Source organism: Populus alba, chromosome 11 (assembly GCF_005239225.2).
Source record: "Populus alba chromosome 11, ASM523922v2, whole genome shotgun sequence".
Taxonomy (NCBI): Eukaryota; Viridiplantae; Streptophyta; class Magnoliopsida; order Malpighiales; family Salicaceae; genus Populus; species Populus alba.
The window spans coordinates 21,613,893-21,638,915 of NC_133294.1; the positions used below are offsets into that span (position 1 = coordinate 21,613,893).

The 25,023-nt window shown below is 33.7% G+C and overlaps 3 protein-coding genes across 5 annotated transcripts; all 3 read left to right on the forward strand.

The window, feature by feature from the left end:
* The first annotated feature begins 481 nt into the window (after positions 1 to 481).
* Positions 482 to 1,147, forward strand: LOC118040768 (uncharacterized). The gene has a single exon (XM_035047795.2). The coding sequence runs from the start codon at positions 679 to 681 to the stop codon at positions 853 to 855; it is 177 nt and encodes a 58-aa protein (XP_034903686.1). The 5' UTR covers positions 482 to 678; the 3' UTR covers positions 856 to 1,147.
* Positions 1,148 to 9,329: 8,182 nt separating this feature from the next.
* LOC118040765 (heavy metal-associated isoprenylated plant protein 30) lies at positions 9,330 to 11,958 on the forward strand. The gene is made up of 3 exons (XM_035047793.2): positions 9,330 to 9,635; positions 10,271 to 10,346; positions 11,296 to 11,958. Exons 1-3 carry the CDS (start codon positions 9,498 to 9,500, stop codon positions 11,616 to 11,618), a joined length of 537 nt encoding a protein of 178 aa, XP_034903684.1. The 5' UTR covers positions 9,330 to 9,497; the 3' UTR covers positions 11,619 to 11,958.
* Positions 11,959 to 13,865: 1,907 nt separating this feature from the next.
* LOC118040745 (uncharacterized) lies at positions 13,866 to 20,601 on the forward strand. 3 transcript variants are annotated; one of them, XM_035047762.2, is made up of 4 exons: positions 13,866 to 14,302; positions 14,380 to 14,517; positions 15,709 to 19,694; positions 20,110 to 20,601. In XM_035047762.2, exons 1-3 carry the CDS (start codon positions 14,128 to 14,130, stop codon positions 19,617 to 19,619), a joined length of 4,224 nt encoding a protein of 1,407 aa, XP_034903653.1. In that variant the 5' UTR covers positions 13,866 to 14,127; the 3' UTR covers positions 19,620 to 19,694; positions 20,110 to 20,601. The 3 variants fall into 3 exon arrangements, with proteins under 3 accessions (XP_034903653.1, XP_034903654.1, XP_034903656.1); XM_035047763.2 differs by having other exon boundaries at positions 20,176 to 20,601; XM_035047765.2 differs by having other exon boundaries at positions 20,179 to 20,601.
* Positions 20,602 to 25,023: the final 4,422 nt, after the last annotated feature.

Sequence of the window (25,023 nt, forward strand, 5' to 3'; positions counted from 1 at the left end):
GTGTCAGTTTTGATTTTTTTAAAAAAATTAAAACAATACTATTTTGATTTTATTTATATAAAAAAATTAATAATTTAATGATGAGGTTTTGATGAAAAAAAATCTAGATAAATTCTTTTTATATCAATATGGAGTCAACCAATTTTTATTTTTTTTAATGTTTCTTTAACCGGATAGATTTAGATATTAGGTGAGCTGGATTCATCTGGTCCGAGTTATACGAACATTGTTGAATGATATTTATAAGATTTGATTATAATAAAAATATACAAAGCTTCTTCTTTAATTCTTTACCTTTTTGAAAACAACAGCAGGGCTTGATGGATGGTGTAGATCGTCTTAAATCTAAAGAAACTATAACCTAAGCAAGCTCATATTGTCATGCTGCAATCACGTCCACGTGTAATAAACAGCCCGCTGTCCAAAGAGAATTGCTTTGCTTTCTTGATGCCGCCGTGGTAATCATGGCTTCTTGCGTAGTACCATTTTCTTAAAATAATAATAATAACAAAGCCAAACTCCAAAAAGAATTAAATTAAATTAATTTCTTCCTTTAAATACTCCCAGAGAAAACCAGAAACCATTCAGAGTACCAAACTAAACTACTGAAGAGTCTAGACGGAGATAAACCCATTTGGCTGTTCTTTGGCAAGAGACAAGAGAAGAGAGAAAGAAGAGATGATTCTGGTGGCGGTAATGGCGGAGCTGATGGAGGAGTACACGGCGTTGCTGACAAGTGTTTTGGAGCATTTGTTTAACGAGGCACCTTTTCCAAGAAGGGTTCGTTTTCTCATACTACATAACCTTCCTTTTGCCTCCTCTGCGCACCCTCCTCTACTTAGACCTCCTAACTAGACTTCACTGAATACTATAAATATATTGTTAACAGGGAGTTTTCTCCTCTCCCACCATCCTCTTTACTGAAGCTTGATTTCTTGAGGGATTTGTTTTGCTCTGTAAATTGTTGGAGAGTTTATCAGAGATTTTTCATATATTATGTTCCTCTCCCACTGCTCATCCTCTTTGTTTTGCTCTGTAAATTGTTCGAGCACTCCACAGTTTCAGATTAGTTGGGTTTGATTTTGTAATCTTTTTCTTAATCCATTGTGTTATCTTTATAGATTAATTAATTAGATTTTCTTTGAAATTGATTGAGCGAAAGGATTTCTTTTATATATGTGGTAGAGATTGGAATTATCCCTCTTTTAGTTCGTGATTTTTATGCTCATATATATGTCTCTTGGCATTTTGGAAGACGGGAAATTAACCAAGCCTCGTCCTTTCTTCTGATGAGTTTTAAGACAATGGGTGAGTTTTTCTTTACGATTTGGCTTTGTTTTGACTTCTTCAAAAGAGAGAGGGACTGAGGTAGAGACGTAGAGTGATGGAGATTGAATCAACCTACGAACAAACCAAAAGATAAGTGTAATTTTAAATTTATTTTTGATATTTTTATTTTTTTAAAAAAATTGATTTTTAATATTATTGTATCAAAACTATATAAAAATACTAAAAAAAAATTATAATTGGTTGCACCGCTGCAACTTCTCCATGTCTATGTTCCATGTTGACAGTCTTCTTAATTAATATTGTTTTTACCATAATATTAAAGGTATAATGACGTGGGATGGACATGTTTCTCACTTTGTTTTTCATAATCAAACTCAATGGATGGTTCTAACACATTAGGAACAATTAATTGAAAGAAGATCACTAGGATGATGAAGTGGACGTAGTTTGAGGACTTGAAATATTAAATTAGAAGTATAGGGACTGAATTTAAATGCGTCCTAGAGTTTGTGTATGAATCAACAATATAACTTTTCCTTGATAATGCTTAATAACAAGAAGCCAAGTGGTATCATGCAAGTTCCTTTCAAAATGGAAAGTTTTGGATAATGTTATTAAATTTAGTTAGGCTAGCAATGAGATCACTAATTTTTTATTTTTTTAAATATCATTTTAATTTTTAAAACAAGATTTATTTATTTAATCCAATTAAAAATTTATTTAACTGGTGTCTCAGCTCTTGTGTTAGGTTAATTCTTGAGTTAAGTTTAATAATTATAGATTAATGAATATTTTTAGTTTTGTTTATTTATAATTTTTGATAATTTTAATGTATTGGTATTAATTTTTTTTAAAATATCATTTTATTAAATTTTTAATTAAAGAATACTTAAAAATATATTATACACCTGTAATATCAATCACTACTAAACTCATGTTTGATGGGGGTAATGATTCCACCTTTCCTTTCAAATTTTCGTGATAATGTGCTTGGTTTTCCTCACGAAAAGGACAGTACAAGAGTTCTCTGTCCTTGTGAAGATTCTTTGCTTGATATTGTCATCTCTTCGTGCTTTTAGATTGTTCCAAAATAATTTGAAATCACCTAAATTGCTCTATCATTGTATCCATTGAAAAGTCGTCTTCAAGACACAATTTTAGAAATGATAGGTATTTAGGAGTTAGATAGAGATTATTTTTTAAAATATATATTTTAAATATATTAAAATATTTTTTTAAAAAAATATTTATTTTTGACATCAATACATTAAAATAATCTAAAAATATTTAAAAAAAATATTAATTTAAAACAAAAACAAAAATTCAAATTTTTTCAAAAACAAAAATAAACAAACCTTTCAGATTCTTGAAATAATATAAATTTCAGGTATCATTACTCAACTAAGGTATATAGAGTTTTAAAATTATAGTACCGTATGAGGCTAGTCTAGTTGTATTCTTATGAATGTATAGATCTTGATACAACTCATGATGGGGTTAAGGTTGATTTTTTTTTTTTATAGAAAAAATATATAGATCTTTAATGTGTTTCTGTGATTTATTTTTCTTTTATTTTTTTTGTCATTGTAATTTATAAAGAAAAAGAAGAGAGAAAAAAAAATAAATCAAAGGCATACTAAAACTTCAATTACATCACCACCGATATCATTATAAAGCTTTTGACGAAATGAATTCAATAATAACAAGTAAGGTTACCAAGTAAAGACACTTGCCATAAAAAAAATAAGTGAGCCATTTACTATCTTTGAGCGACAAGCATGGTTTTAAAACTTGGCCTAATGAGTCGACCCGAGACCCGGGTTGGGTTGAAGCAAAAACCAGCCAGGGATTTGTTCAGGTAAAACACGATAGAACCGGGTAAACCTGGATGAGACTCGACTGTTTTTTTTCTAAGGAAGACATCATTGTTTTAGAGTGGTGAATTAAAAGCCACTTATTGTAAAATAAAACAATACCAAAGACTGAAAACCTAATCTCTCATTCCTGCCCCAATACCTTTTTAACCATACTAGTTGCAAAGAATAGTAGAAGGAGTCTAAGCCACATGCAAAAGACTTTAAGGCAAGCCATACCTGGCTTTTTTTTTTTCCCTTTCTTTGACTTAACGTATTAACATATGGCCGTTAGATTCATGATTGAATTTGCAGTTATCCTAAGAAGCTGGCATTGCTGATTTGCTTCGAACACACGAGTAATATAACTATTATATTTAATAGTTTTATCGATGAAATATTTTATCGGTATTTACTCTATTATTCTGTCGACGCATATTTTACCGACTGATTCACAGGTGAAAACCGTCTATTGATAAACCTCTCGTTAGTAATTTCTTTTTTGTTGGCATTTTTGTCAATAAAAAAACAATCCGATGGTTTTTCTGATGGAAAATATGTGCCAACAACAATTACTTGCTTGGAATGTACCAATGAAATTATTCTGTTGGTGATTGGCAGTAATATTTGGAGTACTTTTATTCCAACACTTTGTAACATATTGACAAAATTATTTTGTCAATGAGGTAATAGTTGAAGTGACACATATAAAAAATGTTTTCCAACTCTCTGTAATATACTGACGAAATGAGTTCGTCGGTAACTCCATCCATAATAATTAAAAATTATATTAAAAAAAAACAACAATTGAACAAAAAAAGAAAATAATTAAAAAAAAATAAAATTGTATAAAATTCAAGTATGTAAAAATAAATTATCTTAATATAAAAGCGAAATATTCATTACAAATTTATATGTTCAAATAAAATTAAACTAGAACAAAGGTGGCGCTGGAGGAGGAAGATGAGGAGGTTGGTCATTCCTGGGATCATAGGACAAAAAAGAAGGTGCACATGGAGCACCCATCTATGATATCATATCCATGATCATTCAACAAAGTTCTTCATAATCCGTAGAAAGTCGTTCATATTTTTCATTGAGATGGGTCATATGTTCTTGCAAAGCTGTGAACTCCTGAGACTCAGTGCTCGATATTGATTGTGAGCTCCAAACAATTGAGACATTATGGGCCATAAGCAAGTTATTGACCGTAATGTTGGAGGGTCTATACACCTGATCTCTATCGGGTTTACCAAACAATCCTGCCTCCATCCACAAATCTGAATCGAAATCCGAGTAGGTCAAAGGATCGTCTCTGTATCTCTTTCTCAACCTGCTATTATATGTCTCCTTGAAATAAGAAAAATAAAATCATCAAATTCAATTCAAGAAATAATAACTTACAAAAGAAAGTGGTTGAATGAACATACCATAAAGCATTGAGCATGGTTGTCGATGAATTGTGCATCTCCACAAAAAGCTCAATCGGGCTTGGCTCACTTCCATGAATCGTAGCCTGTAAGAAAAAAAATGTTGCCAGTTAAGTATATTTATAAATAACAACTAATTAATTAAATATATATGTGATTAAAATTACTATTACCATTCGCTTTGCATGCGAAACGAATAGAATAAAGCAAACCACGCAACGTTGTGAGTCGATGCAGGTGCCTCTTCTCGGTAGTAGTTTCATAATTTTAATATGACAAAAGATGACATAATTTTCTATCAATATTTGTAGTAGTTTTATAATTTTAACACATACAAGATATCAATGATTGAAGGTAATTGGATTTGAGTATCCTTTAAAAAATGTTGTAAACCCTATGGCCTATTTATTTTTGTGTTAATTGCAGTATAAGCTTAGCAATACTAGTTATTTAGATACAAGTTATTTAATTTTATAAGGAAATCCTAACCATTGATTTCAAATTAATGGTTTTTATTTCACAAATATGATTAAGACTTAGCAATCTTTGCTGTAAGGTTGAAACTATTGATTTCCTCCATTGGTTTTTAAATATAGATATTCTATCTAAATATGTTTTCCTTTATCTGAAACCAAGGACCATATTGAAAAAGACGCGCCAATTCGGGGTTAAAATTGATATTTTTTCATGGACTCAATTGCATAAAATAAAAATTTAAAGCTGATCAAGGGTCTATATAAGATAAATTAGAAATTGAAGGATTGAAATGAACTTGACCAAAACGACGCCGTTTTGGTTACTATTCTTCTTCTTCTTCTTCTTCTTCTTCTTCTTTTTTAGTTTTCTCTGAAATGATAGTTCAGGAAAGCTACTTTGCAGGTACATTTAATGCATCATTTCTCCATCAAATTTAACTAAACTTGCATGAAAATGATTACTTGACATTTGTCTACAACCCTATGTGAATTGTTCAGGCTGATTGCCACCATAGAAGCCTCGATGCTGGCTTAAAGAGGCCAACTCAGGCAGCTTTGAATTGTCAGATTTGATAGTTTATGGTACCTACTTTAAACCAACGTTTGAGATCTTTCCCAACTGAATCAAGGGCTGAAAGTTACCCTTTTCCATCTCTTATAAATAAGGGTGGATTTAATGGCCTGATGAGGAAGTAGTTGAGGTCCAAACTCAAAAAAAGTTAACTTCTTCCCCTATTTCTGCAGCCAACAGAAGTTCTCTTTGCTTTCTGTCTCATTGCTGCTTCCTACGTCGCGACACGACCACGTGATAAAAATGATGATCCTATGAAACTAAAAGAAGTCTCCCTATATGGACGGAACATCTTCTCTAATTTCTAAACTAGTATTTAATGAAAATGATGTTAAATGACAATGAACCTTAGAAGTTGTATTGTTTTATTAAAGATTGGTGCTTTGAAAGAGGAAGATTCGATAGGGAGAAGTAGTCCTTGTCTTGAAGTTCAATGTTATGCATATATGGTCTTCTATTCAGGTGGTTCGATCGTGCTTCTGAAAAATTTTGAATTTTTTTAAATTCAATTTTTTTATGTTTTTATATCGTTTTGATGTGTTAATGTAAAAAATAAGTTTTAAGAAATGAATTTTTTAATTTTATTTTGATGCATTTTCAATTAAAAAGTAGTTTAAAAAATAACATCTAACACATTGTTAAATAAGCACTAGGAATCAAATGAAATTTGGGATACTACAAAAGCTAAGCTTCTAAGGGAGCGGGTTTTGTTTGAGATTTAATATGGGTTAAAAAAGTTTAGATTGGATTAAAGGATTCAAATAAATCAATTTTTTTTTAATTTTAAACCAAACTGAATTAAATGAAAGAAACAAACATATTAGTTTACATCGATTTGATTATATATTTATTAAAACTATAGTTATAAAATTTGAATCGACCTAATAGGTCAACCTAGGACATGAATGGGTATAAGCTGAAAAAAAAAAATAAAAAAAGAAAAAAACTTGGTTGAATTAGTAAAAGTTTTGGTTGACCTGTAAATCCATGTGACCCGGTCAAAATTTGACCCTCATCTAAATTGGTTTTTTTTTTTTTTTTATATATATAAATATTTTTGAATCAAAACAATATCATTTTAATATTTTATTTTTACAAAAATAGGTTTTGACTCTCCCAAGACATGACTTGATCCATGTTCTGGATTGATCTCTATATTAGATTTTACAAATATAATTAAATTAATAAGTTTTTAGTTGAATTATGTTTTTAAAATCTTTAATTTATTGGGTCTTTAGTTTATAATGAACTTTTAATCGTTTGATTTGGTTCAATTGGTTTTATTAGGTTTTTTTTTAATTTTTTTTTTAATTTAAAACTAGATTGAACTAACTTCTTTATAATTCTATAATTCAAATTATTCAAATTTTTAATAAAAAAACTGTTCAATTCATGTGAGTTTTTATGATAATTTCATAAATTTGACCACCCCTAGCTTTGCCACTTCTTAAAAGCAATCTTAAAGAATAGAATTATGCGAGTGTCATGTTATAAGCATGCAAATAAATTAAATCAACTCAAGAAATAATAAAAGACTCCATGAAAAATAGTATCATTACCATGGTTAAAACCCAACTAGGTTGATCAATGTTAAAATTTAGATTATTGATTAAGCGAGTTAATATTGATGGATTATCTAATTTATAATTTTAAAAATTTTAAAACATTATTTTAATTTAAATTTTTTTTGTTTGAAATAAAACTTAACCTCAATTAGGTTTTAAATCAGCAAATCATGGTATTGTGTAATAAAATAATATATACTTTACAAATACCATGATTAAGACTCCAGGAGATGGAGGAGGCATGTTTTATATACTTAATTTACAAATACCATGATAAATGATTAATTATTTTTCTCTTAGTTTCATTCTATAAAATAATTGAGGTAAATACTATTTATTATTTCCTAACTAGTAAAAAAATAAATCAAGGAATTAAACAACTTAAAAAATTAAAAATACAATGCTTATTGTTCGCTGCCTACCTAGGAATACACTTGCAAGTAGCTAGCTAGGTATCATGTCATCATGCCTGCATTAAGGTATGGAGATAAAAAAAAATTATTTAAAAGACATAAATTCGATGATGCTTTTTGTCTTTTAAATCATTGTTCAAGGAACAAGAATTTTCTCTATTGAAATAAATATCAAGTGAAATTCCATCAGGGAAAGGAGGTGAAGGATCGATGGCAGATGTGAGAATATAATTGGGTACTGAGTAATCTTCCAATAAATGTCCACTCGGTCTTCTTTTTAATCAAACAGTCGGATTCCAATATGCACTCGGTATTCTGAGAATTTGCTAATTAATACATTAATTTTACTAGAAAAATCTGTCTAAGAATATTCACATCTGGTCCCTGTAACTTGCAGAACCTGAGGTTAAAATTAATTTAACTCTCTATTCTAAAATCAATCAAATCAAAATCAATCCTTCCACTAGCATCTAATTTCAATTAAAAGCAATTTAATCATACATGTATGATGTTATGTTCTGTTGGCCCTTTCGTAAACGTAAATTGTGGTTAGCAATAATACAAGATATATATATATATGCAAGTGTCATTTTTATTTATTTTATTTGTCAATCTAAATTTCAATAAGTTGAGATAATTTTTTAATCATTGATCGTTTTTTATATATCAAAATGAACCATTCTAGTATTTACAATTGAAAAAATTAATTACATGAGGTTTTTCAAACCATGCAAGATCTTTAATTTTTTTTTTTATCTAAAAAGATTTCGAACTTTGAATTTTCTTGATTCTTATATAAATAAAAAGTTTCATAAACAAGTCTATTTTTATAGCATGTCATGGATAAAATTATAATTATAATATCCAATTTAAAAATTAACTAATCCAAAAACTTGAATTATAAGTTGACTGATTATAAATAAACGAGTCAATTTATATTATGCTTTTTTTAAAAAGAAAATTAAATGATATTGTTTTAATAAAAAAATAAATTCAAAATAAAATTTAATTTTATTTAAATTTTAAATTGATGAGTTATTGAGTTGACATGTTAATTAAATCCAGTTTTATAACTATGATATAAATATACTTGTCATTTATAAAATATGGAATTAAGGTACTTAGGTTTTCATTCAAACTCATTTATCTTCTTATTCTTTTATCAAACAAAAATTAAACAATCTTCTTGTTTCTCCATCGATATCCTCTCTCTGGCTTCCTCTATTTCATATAGTGTTGGTGTGATTGCTGGAATAATACCTTAATTGGTTAGGATTCGATGGTTTTGATAGGAATATATATAGTGCACCTATATTCTTTATTATTAATTTAATTAGTCCATGATGCTCCTTGCTAGATAATTGATATATAATAATTAAGTACTCATCAAAATCATACATTAATTAGCTCAAAAAATTCGTTTAAAATATACAAAAAAACCAAAACATTCTATACCTTAGAGAATACCTAACAAATAACAATATAAAATTATTGTACACGTGGGAATATAACTTTGTAAGGCCTTGTGGCCGGAGTGATGGTGGAGAAGGGAAGACTTTAGAATAAATGTTGATCATCACTTTGCATCAAAACCTAGCTTTTCCAATCCAATCCATATCACACATGACTCATTGATATTCCTCTTTGGCCATGTCATCAGAAACCATGTTCTCTAGACCCACATATATATCAAGCTTAGTATATAATTAAAATTTGATGGGTTTTAGATACGTACCATTAATCCCTTCTCTCTAAGAGTTGTTTCAATTTTAATGGAAGAGGCCACATTTCCAAAGGAATATCTTCTTGGGTCTGGCTTGTCTTTTCTAAGCTAAGTTTAACTCTCTCTTTAACTTCCTTTGCTTTATATAGACACTTGAGGAAACCCTATTAACTTCCATGGCTACCTTCTTAGAGAGAGCATTTAAGACTATCATATCTTCCATCACTCGCTCCTACTTTTACTATCAAGAAGACCACGCAAGGATCAAAAATATCAGACACAACATGCCGAAGGGAAGACAACTTTCTTTGCAGGTTCGCTTTCATCTCCTACAACTATTGTTTTTCTTCGAGTTATTAAGGTATCTCTTGTCTGTTGCTTGAGCTTTCACCTTAGTTTTCATGTTCAACTTGCCATGCAAGAGAAAACAGTACCACGGTTCTATCTCTGCCTATTAGTTGAGAGCTTTTTTTTTCCCCTTTCCTTGTAAGGTGGAGGAGCATAGACCTCAAAAAAGTAAAAAAGTAAAATAAAAACTCTAGTTTGTTCTATTTGCAATATGCCTCTAGTTGACGAATACAATGGCTAATAATTGTAAAAAAAAAAATGGTAACTACAAAATACATATATTATTTCATACGAAAAAGATATTGTAAGTTGGAATTCCCCTCTGCGCTATATATAAATAAATAAATTTAAAGAAATCAGGTTTTTCTTATAATATATACTTTCGGTTTATTTTCTTTAAAGAGAATTTCCTGCTATCATCTACACAGGAAATCCTTTAGTGGTAAGAGCAGAATTCAAACCCTTTGCTCAATCCATTTGGTTTCCTATAGTAGCCTAAGTTAAGCATAAAGGTTTCGAAAGATCGAAAGGGAACAAAGGAATAAGAATTATATATATATATAAACCATGTTTAAACCGTGTTCTTTTGTTGCTTTTACAGACTGTTGTGCTCAAAGTCAGGATGTGCTGCGCTGGCTGTGAAAGGGTTGTCAAAAATGCCATTTATAAGCTTAGAGGTATATCTTTTGTGTAATTTGGAATGGCTTACTAATCAGGGGAAAAAGGGGGGCTTTTTTTATCTATAGTTTTTAAAAAATTCTCGCAGATTAATTCTTAGAAAATAAAAAAATAGAAAATTTAAGGAAATACAAAAATAATATTTATAGAAAAAAATGAGAATTTTTCAAATTAATGAAACTTTATTTTGAAATTTATAGCCAGACTCTCAGCCACTGGGTTTTTAAGAGAAAAAAAAAAGACTAATTATTTTCAAAATCATGAAAAAATTAAGAAATAAAAAGATTAATTCCTTTATTTATTAAACTCTTTAAAAAACATAATGACTATGTATCTTCAGATTTTTTTTCTTATTTCTTAATTTAGTCCAGCCAGGCTCAAATTCCAAAGAAGAGTTGCTTGTGCTTATGAAAATTAATTATATTTATCCATGGCATGAATTGATTATTTTATTCCTTAATTCAAGAATCTCATTTCTTTCAGTTGGATAAAAAATGATAATAATTTAAATTAAAAAAGATAGGATATTGTGTATATGTGTGTGTGTCTATTAACACATTGATATATTTTTCTTATTAAACTGCTAGGGAGGCTGATCTTCTGAAAAGTGGAAGGATATTGAAAAATGTTTTATTTAAGATGACAATTTTGGTTTTAGTGGCTAAATTGTAAACGAATCTTTAGCAATTAATTGATTTTTCTGTTTTTCTATTAAACAGAATCAACCTGAAGATATATAGTTCATAATTTGTTCATATGTCTTCTTCCATAGAATATTAGGCTGCCAAATTAATTTCTGGAAAACAATTTTCTTAATTAATCCATAATTAACTACTAGATACTATATTTAGAACAACAAGATAGATGATACTAATTACTATTACATATTATCAACATGCGTGTGAAATTTGAAACATATATAAAAGCTATCTACATATGTATTATTAGGTATTGATTCGGTGGAGGTTGACCTAGAGATGGAAAAGGTAACGGTGGTGGGGTATGTTGATCGTACCAAGGTCCTAAAGGCCGCGAGAAGGGCAGGAAAGAGGGCGGAGTTCTGGCCATATCCGGATCTACCACTGTACTTCACATCAGCAAATCTCTATTTCAAGGACACAACTAGTGAGTTCAAAGAGAGTTACAATTATTACAAGCATGGCTACAATCTTGCAGACAGGCACGGGACCATTCCGGTGAGCCACCGGGGAGATGACAAGGTCAGCAACATGTTCAACGATGACAATGTTAATGCCTGCTGTCTCATGTAGCTAGCTAGCTAGCTATATATGAATCTTCAAGTTCCAAGCGTGTAGCATCGCAAATTGATCATATCCTGTTATATATGCATGTGACCTATGTATAAAATGGAGAAGGGATTTTATTTTTATGGGGATGGAATGTATCATGAATTGATAATCCTCCATGCGAGCCATGGAAAAGCTTGTGTGTTGCTTTTCTTCTATGTTCTGATTGCAGAGTGGGGATATATTCAACGGAAAATGTAGCTCCGAGGGCTTGTTTTCTTGGCCCTGGGCTATTTATCACTGTATAAATAGGTGTCCATATCAAATATATAATTAGATATCTAGCTAGTTTATATTTTTTCAAGTACTTGTACTCTTGATTTTTAAAAAAAAATTATATTTGTGACCTCTCTGCTCAAGAAAAATCCCTAATGTCACCCCCTTCGTTTATTTTCCTCTCCTTCTGTGCTGAATGTTCATGGACATGGTGGAGGCACACCATAATAATTGGATGGACACGCAAACAAAGAGGACATGGATGGAGTAATGTTCTTGATAAGGGCAAACAAAGATGGTGTGTGTGCCGATTCATCCAAAGGAAGAAGAAGAAGATAGTTTGTACCAAAATAATTGAAATGAATCTAGAATACTTCACCACTAAGGATTCAAGAAACTGACCGGAGACATTTCATTGACCAATCGCCGAAGTTACTTTATGGTGGAGTTCCTCACTTGTCAAAATAATCAACTACTTTTCCAAGCGCTTTCCCTTTCCCTTTTCCATGCGTGTTGTTCTTGGGAGACTGACTGGTTCCCCTTCCCTTGAAAGTTGTCATACTCACATAGCTTTGATCATTGGATTGGCATAGAATATTGCATCAATACTGGTAGGGATGGCTTGATACAGTGAAATTCATGTTTGTTTGTTGGCGTGGTGATTTTTATTTGAAAATATATTAATATAATTTTTATTTTTATTTTCAAAAATTTATTCTTAACATTATCTTATCAAACGATTCAAATTATATAAAAATAACTTGAAATAAAAAAAATAAAAATTATTTCTCAATTGTCAAGATGGTTTGAATATTTTTTAACTATCTTCCTAATTTCTAAGGAGAAGGTACACAATATGTTTTAGGAATTGTAAATGAGTGTTTGTGATTATAATGTAAGGTATTTTTTAAAGTGTTTTTTTATATATGAAAATAAATTAAAATAATATCTATTTTTATATTTTTTGACATCAAAATGATAAAAAAAACTAAAAATATTAATTTATTATTATTTTTTTAAATATTTTTTTTAGAAAAGTAAAGTCTAATTGCACTTTTTACCGTGTCTAAAACCATTACCCCATAATTTAGTATTTCTCATCACTCTTCTCATTCTTATTAATATATTTTTAAAACTAGACCCCAACTTGCATGGATTGACTCATGACTCGGCCGATCAAAGGTCAAAACCAGGCCGAGTTTGACAAAAAATAAAGGAGTTAAAAAAACTCAGGCGACCTTATCAAAAACCTGATTTGACCTAGTCAAAAACCTAATTGTAACTTATTGACTATTTATATTTTTCTTTTAACATAAACGATATTGTTTTAATTCATAAAAAAATTAGAATTAACTTGAGATCGTTTGGTGACCTGGTTTTTGAGCCGGATTTAAAAACTCTACTTCTTAAACCTAATTGCTCAATTGCAAATTAACTCGATGACTTGTAAATTTAATTAGATTGAGTTTTTCTTTTGCAATTAGGATATATAGACATTGACTTGGTTAGACTGAAAGTAGACTTAAACATGTGAATTCAAATAAAATTTTATATCATCAATCATAATAAAATATTAATTAATATTTTATAAAAAATCATTATTCAAAATTTAGTATTTGTTTCTTTGAAATTTAGTTCTTTACTAATCAAAATTTTCCATCTAATCTTGTTTATTCTCTATTTCTCAATTAAGATAGAAAACAAAATTAATTGGAAAATAACAATAATATTAATGAAAGAGAAATGGCTAAGTTTTAAGAAAATAAAAATACAAGGAATAAATATATATTTTTTTAAACCGAATTGAATCCAAACCCTAAACCCTTAATTAGTTTTGTTAAATTACATGATTAAGTTATAATTATCTCTTTTTCTTAAACTGGGTGCCAAATTGAACTTCGATCAAAATTGAGTGGTGTATAAACTGAATACCCAGAACTCTTGGGCCACCAAAGGAAATTACACAAGAGACAAAAGTCCAGTTCCCATTCGTATCTCCAACTCCTATAATCTCTCAAAAGAAGAGAAAAGCGAAGAGACACAGAAACCCACCACAACCAAACGACCAAACCATCAAGTGCCAACACAACATCACTTTCCATTGTTTTCTTGTTGTTTTTGTTCATAAAAGACCGAACTCTTTTTCTTGAATTCGCATTCTCGTTGCCAACCTTTTTTGGGTTCTCAAAGTCTGAGTCTTTGTTGGGGTTTTGATCATCATCATCATCAACTTGTAGAAGAAAAGAGAAGAAAAATAATGGCCAGTGACACTAAAAGAGGGTATGTTTCTCGTTTATCACCATTAGCTAAGCCTTTTATCCTGAAGACACCCAAGAACTCAAGCTCTGTCCTTAATTCTTCACTTCAAGATACAGGCTTGAGCCCTTCAAGTTCAAGGCTTGCTCAGTCTTTTTCAAGTTTCAGTGTAGAAGGTGACTCCTTTTCTTATTATTCTCTATACCCATCTCGGGTTTATCGTATTTTGGTTTATTTGCTGAGTCAAAGTCAGACTTGGATGCTCTCCTTGTAGGTAAGTCCGCTGAGCTTGGCTATAAGGCTCACAAAAGTGGTGATCACCAAGAGATTCTTCACTGGAAGGATAAGCATGGTGGCTTTTCAATGTCTAATGATGACCCCACCAAACAAGGTGTGCTTTAACTTTCATGCTTTCGCCTGCGTAGAATCTTGTTAGAGAATTGGTGGTGTAATTAGTTCCCTTTAAAGCTCCTTAATTTTGATATATTACTTGTTATGCATAGCGTAGGAGATTCTATAGAAAGACAGAATATGATTTGTTATGCATAATTTATCAAGAAAACCTATTAATTCTGGCATAAACTTAGCATTCTTGATGTTTAATTTTAGGCCATGAACTCAGACTTCTTGTTTCTGTTGATGACTTGAATAACTTCCATCCTCAGGAAAACCTTATATGTTGTTGGTAGGTCCCAAAATGGCTTAAAAAATGCGAAAAGTATTTACTGATTGATTGTTCATTTAAATGACTAGAGGGGGCGTGTATGGATAAACCCACTATCTAGAAGTGTATATGATGAACATAAGAGTTGCCTTTCGCCTGAGAAATTCTGTTGGGGTTTCAAAATCAATGAGATAGCAGTACCGAAGGCGTAACAATGTTTGGCATTTGGGCATCACTAGCCTGCATCTGGGAATAACTAGCTTGCTGAACATTTATATTGACGAGATTAGCATCTGCATGGTGTTTGTTTCTGGTGAGATGTAAAGTGCACATCATCATCAGTTACTACCAAAAGCAGAGGCAGGTGCTTTGGATAATCATAGAATGTTTGTTGTTGACAGCTAGAATCTGACATGCCAACTTTTCATATTTGCATGGCACAATTAGACCATCTTTCTTGACAAACAAAACTAGGTTTATTTTCAGAGGAAATTAAAACCTTTTCACTTTTAAATGAATCCACATGATCTGTTTCATGGTTTTGTGATTGATCCATTTGTTGATTCTGCATTCTTTACTGTTCATTTTCCTGGAATAATCGTTTCTTGTTATCGTAGATTTTCTATCAAGTTGCTCTCAAGTTTGTGTGCTTAAATATGTTTTATTCTTTTTAGTGAAGCAATTTGTTCAAGTCTTTTCAATCATTAGCGGGTATGTGTTCAAATATGTTTTGCTCTTTTATGGATAAAGTAGTTTCCTTTAGCCATTTTGATTATTACTAGGTTCTGGCACGTTTTATAAGATGTGGTGATTCTGGTACCGCTTGAATTGATTAACTAAAGTGGTATGCATGTTAATGGATGAGATCTGTATCTTCAAGGATGGCTATAGGTCACAAGCTATTCATCCTCTCTGCAGGATCTCCTACTGAAGGATTGAAGTTGAGAGCAGAAACATCTGATCATGTGTGCAAAAAATTCAGTGGTATCTCTAGAAAGGATGACGAAGTCAGACCTAAAAGTACTAGGCAAACTGACACTCAATATGTCTCATTTTCAGCAGTGAAGTCAAGGCCAATCTCTTCTAAGTTTTCAACCTCATCAGATCTGCACTCTTCTGCCTTAGTTCAAGATCCTCAAAGCGGAGTTCCAGCCATATCTTGGAGCTCAGATGATTCTGACATTGCTTCTTTTGAAAGAAGATTTTCGCAGCAACTCGATGCTTGTACAACCAAAGTGAATTTTCCCCCTTCATCAGATAGCAATTCTTTGCGGGCTTTAGACTCTGAATCACCGGGAACTGGTTCAAGTGATTCACCCTTTAATCATGCCTTGTCACAGAACCTAGATTCTGGTGGACATGGTGGAGTCAGCAAGAGTGGCATTTTTTGGTATAGTCTAGCCAGTCTAGTAGATACGGCTGTGGATAAAAGCAAGGAAGTTTTCCATGATAAAGTCCTGACAGATAAAAGCAAAGGAAAAATGGGCAAACCTGCCACCCAAGAGGTTATGGAGCCCTTGTCAATGACAAAGTCTGAGCTGCAAATCACTTTTCCTAGTCATCCTATTGAGTTGGCTTCAAAATCCCTTGGTGTTAAAGAAAGTGATCCTATTGGAAACTCTTCTGAAATAATTAACGAGAATGATTCTGATTTGGATTCTCCTTGTTGGAAAGGAAAACTTAGTGCTAATCAATCAACCTGTGAAGTTTCTAGACCTGATGATTTTCAACATCTTAAAAGTGCTCGAGGAGCTTGCAGCAATTTAAATCCTCTGGCGCCTCATTTTTTCCCTAGCTGTGGCAAACAGAAAGTAAATTACCGTGGAACTGAATGTGAAGGAGATGATAGTTTGACTTTCCAGAAGACTGAATCTTCTGCGGTTTGTTTATTCTCCAGAGAACATACACTACAAAAACCTGGTACAGCTGGATCATCTTCTTCGGATCGGAGCAGTATTACTGAGACACATTGCTCTATTGACAATCATGTCCCCAATAAGGAAAATGAGCCACTCACCAACTCTAGTACTAGCTCCATGCTCAGCTCATCTTGCGTGGGTCAACCATCCATTCTGGAAGATTACTTCACTTCCATTGGCCAGCTTCTGACTAGGCAAAAGGTTGGAGGATCTGGGAAGATTATCGAGGATGCAGTACCTAATGGCTCAACTAGTGTGTCTTTGCTTGCAAGCGAACATGTTAGACCCATAAGTACTAGGCAAATTGACTCTCAACATGTCTCGTTTTCAGCTGTGATGTCTAGGCCAATCTCTTCTAAGTTTTCACCCTCATCAGATCTGCACTCTTCTGCCTTAGTTCAAGATGCTCTAAGCGGAGTTCCAGCCATATCTTGGAGCTCAGATGATTCCGACATTGCTTCTTTTGAAAGAAGATTTTCGCAGCAACTCGATGCTTGTACAACCAAAGTGAATTTTCCCCCTTCATCAGATAGCAATTCTTTGCGGGCTCTAGACTCTGAATCACCGGGAACTGGTTCAAGTGATTCACCCTTTAATCATGCCTTGTCACAGAACCTAGATTCTGGTGGACATGGTGGAGTCAGCAAGAGTGGCATTTTTTGGTATAGTCTAGCCAGTCTAGTAGATACTGCTGTGGATAAAAGCAAGGAAGTTTTCCATGATAAAGTCCTGACAGATAAAAGCAAAGGAAAAATGGGCAAACCTGCCACCCAAGAGGTTATGGAGCCCTTGTCAATGACAAAGTCTGAGCTGCAAATCGCTTTTCCTAGTCATCCTATTGAGTTGGCTTCAAAATCCCTTGGTGTTAAAGAAAGTGATCCTATTGGAAACTCTTCTGAAATAATTAACGAGAATGATTCTGATTTGGATTCTCCTTGTTGGAAAGGAAAACTTAGTGCTAATCAATCAACCTGTGAAGTTTCTAGACCTGATGATTTTCAACATCTTAAAAGTGCTCGAGGAGCTTGCAGCAATTTAAATCCTCTCGCGCCCCATTTTTTCCCTAGCTGTGGCAAACAGAAAGTAAATTACCGTGGAACTGAATGTGAAGGAGATGATAGTTTGACTTTCCAGAAGACTGAATCTTCTGCGGTTTGTTTATTCTCCAGAGAACATACACTACAAAAACCTGGTACAGCTGGATCATCTTCTTTGGATCGGAGCAGTATTACTGAGACACATTGCTCTATTGAAAATCATGTCCCCAATAAGGAAAATGAGCCACTCACCAACTCTAGTACTAGCTCCATGCTCAGCTCATCTTGCGTGGGTCAACCATCCATTCTGGAAGATTACTTCACTTCCATTGGCCAGCTTCTGACTAGGCAAAAGGTTGGAGGATCGGGGAAGGTTATCGAGGATGCAGTACCTAATGGCTCAACTAGTGTGTCTTTGCTTGCAAGCGAACATGTTAGACCCATAAGTACTAGGCAAATTGACTCTCAACATGTCTCGTTTTCAGCTGTGATGTCTAGGCCAATCTCTTCTAAGTTTTCACCCTCATCAGATCTGCACTCTTCTGCCTTAGTTCAAGATGCTCTAAGCGGAGTTCCAGCCATATCTTGGAGCTCAGATGATTCCGACATTGCTTCTTTTGAAAGAAGATTTTCGCAGCAACTCGATGCTTGTACAACCAAAGTGAATTTTCCCCCTTCATCAGATAGCAATTCTTTGCGGGCTCTAGACTCTGAATCACCGGGAACTGGTTCAAGTGATTCACCCTTTAATCATGCCTTGTCACAGAACCTAGATTCTGGTGGACATGGTGGAGTCAGCAAGAGTGGCATTTTTTGGTATAGTCTAGCCAGTCTAGTAGATGCTGCTGTGGATAAAAGCAAGGAAGTTTTCCATGATAAAGTCCTGACAGATAAAAGCAAAGGAAAAATGGGCAAACCTGCCACCCAAGAGGTTATGGAGCCCTTGTCAATGACAAAGTCTGAGCTGCAAATCACTTGTCCTAGTCATCCTATGGAGTTGGCTTCAAAATCCCTTGGTGTTAAAGAAAATGATCCTATTGGAAACTCTTCTGAAATAATTAACGAGAATGATTCTGATTTGGATTCTCCTTGTTGGAAAGGAAAACTTAGTGCTAATCAATCAACCAGTGAAGTTTCTAGACCTGATGATTTTCAACATCTTAAAAGTGCTCGAGGAGCTTGCAGCAATTTAAATCCTCTCGCGCCCCATTTTTTCCCTAGCTGTGGCAAACAGAAAGTAAATTACCGTGGAACTGAATGTGAAGGAGATGATAGTTTGACTTTCCAGAAGACTGAATCTTCTGCAGTTTGTTTATCCTCCACAGAACAGACACTTCAAAAAACTGTTACAGCTGGATCATCTTCTTCAGATCAGAGCAGTATTACCGAGACACATTGCTATATTGACATGCATGTTCTGAATAAGGAATATGAGCAACTCACCAACACTAATAGTAGCTCCATGCTCAGCTCATCTTGTTTGGTTCAACCATCCATTCCAGAAGATTACTTCATCTCTAACAGCCAGCTGCTGACTGGGAAAAAAGTTGGAGGATCTGGGAAGTTTATTGAGGATGCAGTATCTAATGGCTCAACTAGTGTGTCTTTGCATGCAGGCGAACATGTCACCAGTTCATCTTCTTGTAGAGTTGGTGTTTCTTCTGCTTTAAGTGAAGCATATGGGCTTGTAACTAAGCCCTTGTGCACACCTCCAAAACTGGATATTCAAATAGTGGTTAAAACAATAAATCAAGTGTCAGAATTGCTTATGCAAAACTGCTCATATGATTTAGATTCTCTGAATGAGCATGAACATGATATAATGAAGCGCGTTGTCTATAATCTTAATGCGTGTATCAGAAACAGGGTTTGAGAGCATACTCTGACTTCTGAATCAAGTCCTCCTCGCACCTCATACTGTGTTGTGAAATCAGCTGATCTAAACAAGGTATGTATTTTTTGGTTTCTAAAATTAGTGGATCTGATTCGAGGTGATGGAAAAACTTCACTTTTTACTGTAAATTCTTTCTCGACTTCCATTTAGCATATTCAGGCTGCTAATGGGTTTTTTGAATAGTTATAAATTTTGCATAATGCTTATTGTGGAATTATCAAGGCTGTCTTGCTATAGTCAAGTAGGCAATGGTTTGTGTTATTAGTAACAATCAAGTTCACTGTTTCATTTTTCTTGAGAATGACTATTGTTTAATACCTTCATCACCCACGTCCGATATGATTGTTGCACAAAACTTTGCTTATTCATATTAATTGCTGTCTTCCTCCTTCATGAAAAATAACTTGTGTCCTTTTGGGTTATAGTTGAAGGATGATTTTTTTCTCCTTTTGTGCTTTGGTTTTTCCAGTGTTGCTTTTGATATCTCATCTGGCCATTCATTATTACTTGCTGAGAACCTGAATAATGTCTTCAGCAGTGCTGGAACATGGAACTTCAAGCCAAAAGGGCTAAAGTTGTGATAGTTTCCCATGAGCTTGGCCATCAGAATAAAGCATGAAAAGCAGAAGAGTTGTTCTACTGATTTCAGGGATGGATTCATGGATTCTTTAAAGGCAAGGAATGAATGATTCAAGAAAAGTGAATGCATTAAGCAGCCAAATCTTTGCATTCTTTGTTGTTGATTCAGGCCATTGAGGAGGCTCTGGAAGGACATCAACAACTTGAGGAAGAAGAGAACCCTCAAGTTTTGCTCTACAAGAACTCGTGGCTTGAGGCTGAAGCAGCTCTTTGTTCCATGAAGTATAAAGCTTGTGTCTTGGGTATGAAAACTGAGATGTAATAAGTAAAGATGACAGTGAGATGAAAGAAAGATATAGTAATTACCTGAGCTCTTTCCTGAGATCTTTTGATGCAACCTTCTGCTCTCCCTTGAGTATAGTAAATGCTCTTGTCCAAACAATCAAATGCTTCAAGCTCACCCTTTGAAGGGGAAAAAACATCACTAGGCTACAGAACCTAGCATCAAAAGCCCTTGACATAGTGTTTAGTTAGTAGTAGTTTAATTTGTTGTTGTCTGTGTCTATGTTTCGTTTTGGAAGTCTTGATTTTTGCTGAACTGATAGAGTTCTGCATTCCCTTTGTGAATTTGTGACCCAGCAACAGTTTCTGGCTATGGGTCTGGTACCGTGCCCTGCAGCTTTTACTTAAAAGAGCCCAAATTACACGGCTTTAGAGTTAAAGATGCATCCACCCGGGCTTTTTGTATGGACCCTCTTGATGATTGCCCTTACTCTTCTATTTCAATGGCCTAGCTCTGTTCTACATGGGCTTGAGAGATCCCACCATGGCGTATCCCATAATTTCTTGTTTTTACCTTCTGGTATGAAACTGCTGAATCCCAGCACTGCCTGGCTGGTTACACAAGTAGCTTAACCTAGTTCCACATGTATGTGACTCGTGGCAGAGGAGTGATATCACATTGGATACCAACAGTACTTGAGGAAAGCAGAAAGTAGTGGAGTCATAGCATCTGAAGTGGCATCGCCACATCGACTCTTCAGTTTCACCACCACATGATATCGATCACATGGGAGTGCCAGGATTCAATCCAATCCCAAGCACACACTGAAAAGCTGACAGACATTGTATGCATACTGCCACTGAAACACGGGCCTGGAGCCTCCAATTTGTGCACATCAGCACAGCTGAAAACGAACCCGCAAAAAAGTTCAGAAGAATAATATTTGCTCTCATGTCAACGGGATGTGCGAATGCTTTTCATAAATGGTGTGTTCCTTCTAACCATGTATTGCTCATTGTGCTTTTCATCACAGTCCATGCTCCTTGTATATTCTTTATATGAAGGGAAAATAAGATGGAAACTCCATGGCCAGAGACTGGAGAGGGAGGAGCAAGCAATGTCATTTTTCTCTCGTTTACTGTGGAGTGGTACCACAATATCAAGTGTTTTAGCCAGGCTTACATTTTACATACCCTCTTGGAATTTGAAAAGTACAAGGACAAGCCATGGAGTCGCTCAGCCACAAGGACAAATGTGACAAGTCACTGTAAGGGGGGACCTTTACCTTATCAATTTCTTACCAGGTACCACAACTCCAAAATTTGCAAGTATCAGTATTTAGTTTCAGAGATGGTAACTCAGCCAAATCCGATAAAACTTACTTTTACTATGAGATAAACTCGACTTAAAATATCACATTAGTATTACATATAGATATATAAAACATTTATATTTTTTGAATCTCGTAAAATATATACACACACTAATATTAACATCATTTCCGATAAATAAAGTATGAATATCTAAATTCGACATGAATATTCATTGTCATCCCTACTTAATTTATTCTAATTATAATGTTTGTTCCTAAGAAACTGTATAATCATTCAAGGATCAATGCTGCAAACATGAGAAGAGGACTTTAATCTCTCTCTTTCTCCATATGGTTCACATGGTCATATACTTTTTAATCATTATTTCATGAAACCAAGTAATGTATTCTATAGTTATCATCACAAAGCTGGTGGGGTAAGATAAAGGAAAGCAAGCAGGAAGAGCTGGTGGCAGGGGTAAATCAACAATGGAAAAGAGAAGAAAGAGTATACAGTAGACACAAGAGAGGGACTCTGTAACTCTAGCTAAAGAGAGTGAAGACAAAAAAAAAGAAAACAAAATGGGGTGAAGGAAGAGACGAAACAGGAAACGTTAGGGGAATAATGGGCAGCTGCGCCTGAAATATGGTGAAGTTATCTCATTTAAAATTTATTTTTAATATTTACAAATTAAAATAATTTAAAAACATATCAGTTTTTTTTTTTAAAAAAAACTGATAACCTAGAGCAAAATCTTAGCACGCGGCATTGAACGAGGGAGATCCATGCATGTGTAGGACAAAATATTTTAGCCCTATCCCATCAAGGTGGGTCAGAGATTTCTGAGAAAAATTTAGCCACCCATCCCAACGAACCCCATAATTATTATCATCTCCTCTTTCCTTCATTCATCTCACATCACAGAAAGCATTTGTATACGCATCTTTTCAGTCTACTCCTTCCAAGTAATAATTAATTTTACTATTCATTTCATACTTCTGAACCCAGCTCGGCACATGAACTTGTCCATGGTACAATAACGAGTTAACGCGTGGGTCGATAAGTTGTCAACCACACAACCATGTTAAAACAAAGAAACTCGATGGGATCTAGCTTGCGAGTCAACGGGCAACTCACTGGACCAAGCTCAAGTTTAAACCTGATAAAAGATCTTTACAGAAAGTAAATTTAAGAATATGCTAATTAATTTAGGTTCAAGATTTGAACTCGGTGAGCAAAAGCTAATCTGAGAATGTCTTATGATCTATCTTCGAAAATGACATTTTTACACATATATACATGATGTGAATGGATTTTCCTTTATCCTTACGGCTGTTCTGGAGGGGGTGATGGGGAGGTGAATCTATAATGAGATGTTGCTGTCAACACCACCACCCTATATAATTGTGGTTGTTTTCTGGGATCTGCTGCCACACTTTGCAGCAGACTGACACTATTGTTAATGCTATACCATAATTATAATATGAAAGCCGTATATAGCTGCAAGCACTGAATATATATATATAGCTTTACTTTCTTTTCTTTTCTCTCTGTGCTACCTGCTGTCTTCTACTTCTGCTTCTATTCTTTTTCTGCTGCTTAATCTCTTTGCCTTTAAGTTCCCATTTCTCTTCTTCATATGATCCCATAACGAAACCAAAAGGTAAAAAGTACTGTGTAATCCTTATATATATATATATATATATATATTCGATCCTAGCCATTCATTTCTTGACATGTTCATTATCAAGACAGTCCAGATTCTATATGTTGTCCATTTTAGCTTTTAAGGGACATGGAATATTCAGTGTAGAATGGGGAAAGAAAGCGTGACATGCTCCTCTCTCTTTCTTCTTTCTATCACTCTTTAATCCTTTCCTGTTCTTCTTTAACACTTTACAGCGAAGAAATATCAATAACAAGTAAAGAAAGTTAGAGGGTCTTTTCCTCTTCACCATTCATAATTTTTTCCCAACGATGATGTATTTTCAATACTGTTCATGCAATAAGAACTGGCCGGTATCTCTTGTGAATTTGTTTTTTCTCATGATTTTTTCCAAAATAATAATGTGAATAGCAAGCCCTTTTATGCCTTAAATCGAGTACTCGTAATAAATTATTATTTTTGGATTGAACCCAACAAAAAAAAATAAGGTGAAGGGCAAACCCTTTTGTGGCCTTAAGCAACTCTTAACAGTAAAAAGTAATTTACTCTTCAACATCCATAATAGAGTCAAAAGAAAAGATGCGTATGGTATGGTATGCTATACAATCACGGGGAATATTTATATGCATTACAGGCAAAAAAGAATAAAAAAAAATAAATATCGAACGTGGTCCATGCAATTCTAGGGAGTGGGAGCACCGAGGAGAGTGCACGTCCTCACTCGTCTCTCTAGAAGAATATATGCGAGAAATGAAGGGGAAAAAACTTATAGAAAGAGAGAAATATATGGAGACCATGGATTAAAAACCACTGAAAACTACGTTTCTCTACTATTTCTTTCTTTATTTTCGTCATTGATTACGCCTATGAACCCTAACCCTACTACACAATCTCTTTTTAGCTAGAGTGGGGACGTCTCTCTCTCTCTCTCTCTCTAGAGAACTTGGCATCTAGCTAGTTTAGTTTCATTGCTTTGTTAATCAACAACCTTCTTGTGTACGCAGTTGCCATTGGTGGCTACTTAACTAGTTTTCAACTTGTTTAAACCCCTTCAAAATAGACGATTACCTTACATAATCACGCACCAAAAACAGTGATCAAGCAAGCATTTTAATGTTGCTCTGGAAAGTCGTTTTTTGCTATCCATTTAGGAATTAAGTAGCTAAAAATTAAACACAAGTGGGGCTATAAGGTGTTTGGTCAATTTAGAATTAAACTATGTTTAGTCATTCAATCCCAATTTCCAACCGAGTGATTGTAAAAAGTGTACAAAATGCTGCTATGGATCAGAGAACAGTTTTCTAACTTGATGAAATTGATGGCATAAAAATAGCAAGAGACTGTCCAAAATATATATCGATAGGGTTGTTGCCTCTCTGCTGTGGTGGCTCTGTGGCCTAGTGTAAGTACTTGACCTCTGGTTCTAGGGCAGCCCTACCTAGCTATGCATTATACTCCATACTAGTCAATACACTGAGAGGTCTCTTTCTGGTTGGTTTCCTACAAACCATATAGAGATTCTAGATGCTATGGCCAGCAGAG

Excerpts from the sequence above, each read along its gene's own strand:
- LOC118040768 (XM_035047795.2), top strand. The coding sequence starts at position 679 with ATGATTCTGGTGGCGGTAATGGCGGAGCTGATGGAGGAGTACACGGCG.
- LOC118040765 (XM_035047793.2), top strand. The coding sequence starts at position 9,498 with ATGGCTACCTTCTTAGAGAGAGCATTTAAGACTATCATATCTTCCATC. Across the intron at positions 9,636-10,270 it reads GAAGACAACTTTCTTTGCAG|ACTGTTGTGCTCAAAGTCAG; the intron begins GTTCGCTTTCAT and ends TTGCTTTTACAG. Across the intron at positions 10,347-11,295 it reads TGCCATTTATAAGCTTAGAG|GTATTGATTCGGTGGAGGTT; the intron begins GTATATCTTTTG and ends ATGTATTATTAG.
- LOC118040745 (XM_035047762.2), top strand. The coding sequence starts at position 14,128 with ATGGCCAGTGACACTAAAAGAGGGTATGTTTCTCGTTTATCACCATTA. Across the intron at positions 14,303-14,379 it reads TTCAAGTTTCAGTGTAGAAG|ACTTGGATGCTCTCCTTGTA; the intron begins GTGACTCCTTTT and ends AGTCAAAGTCAG. Across the intron at positions 14,518-15,708 it reads TGATGACCCCACCAAACAAG|GATCTCCTACTGAAGGATTG; the intron begins GTGTGCTTTAAC and ends TCCTCTCTGCAG.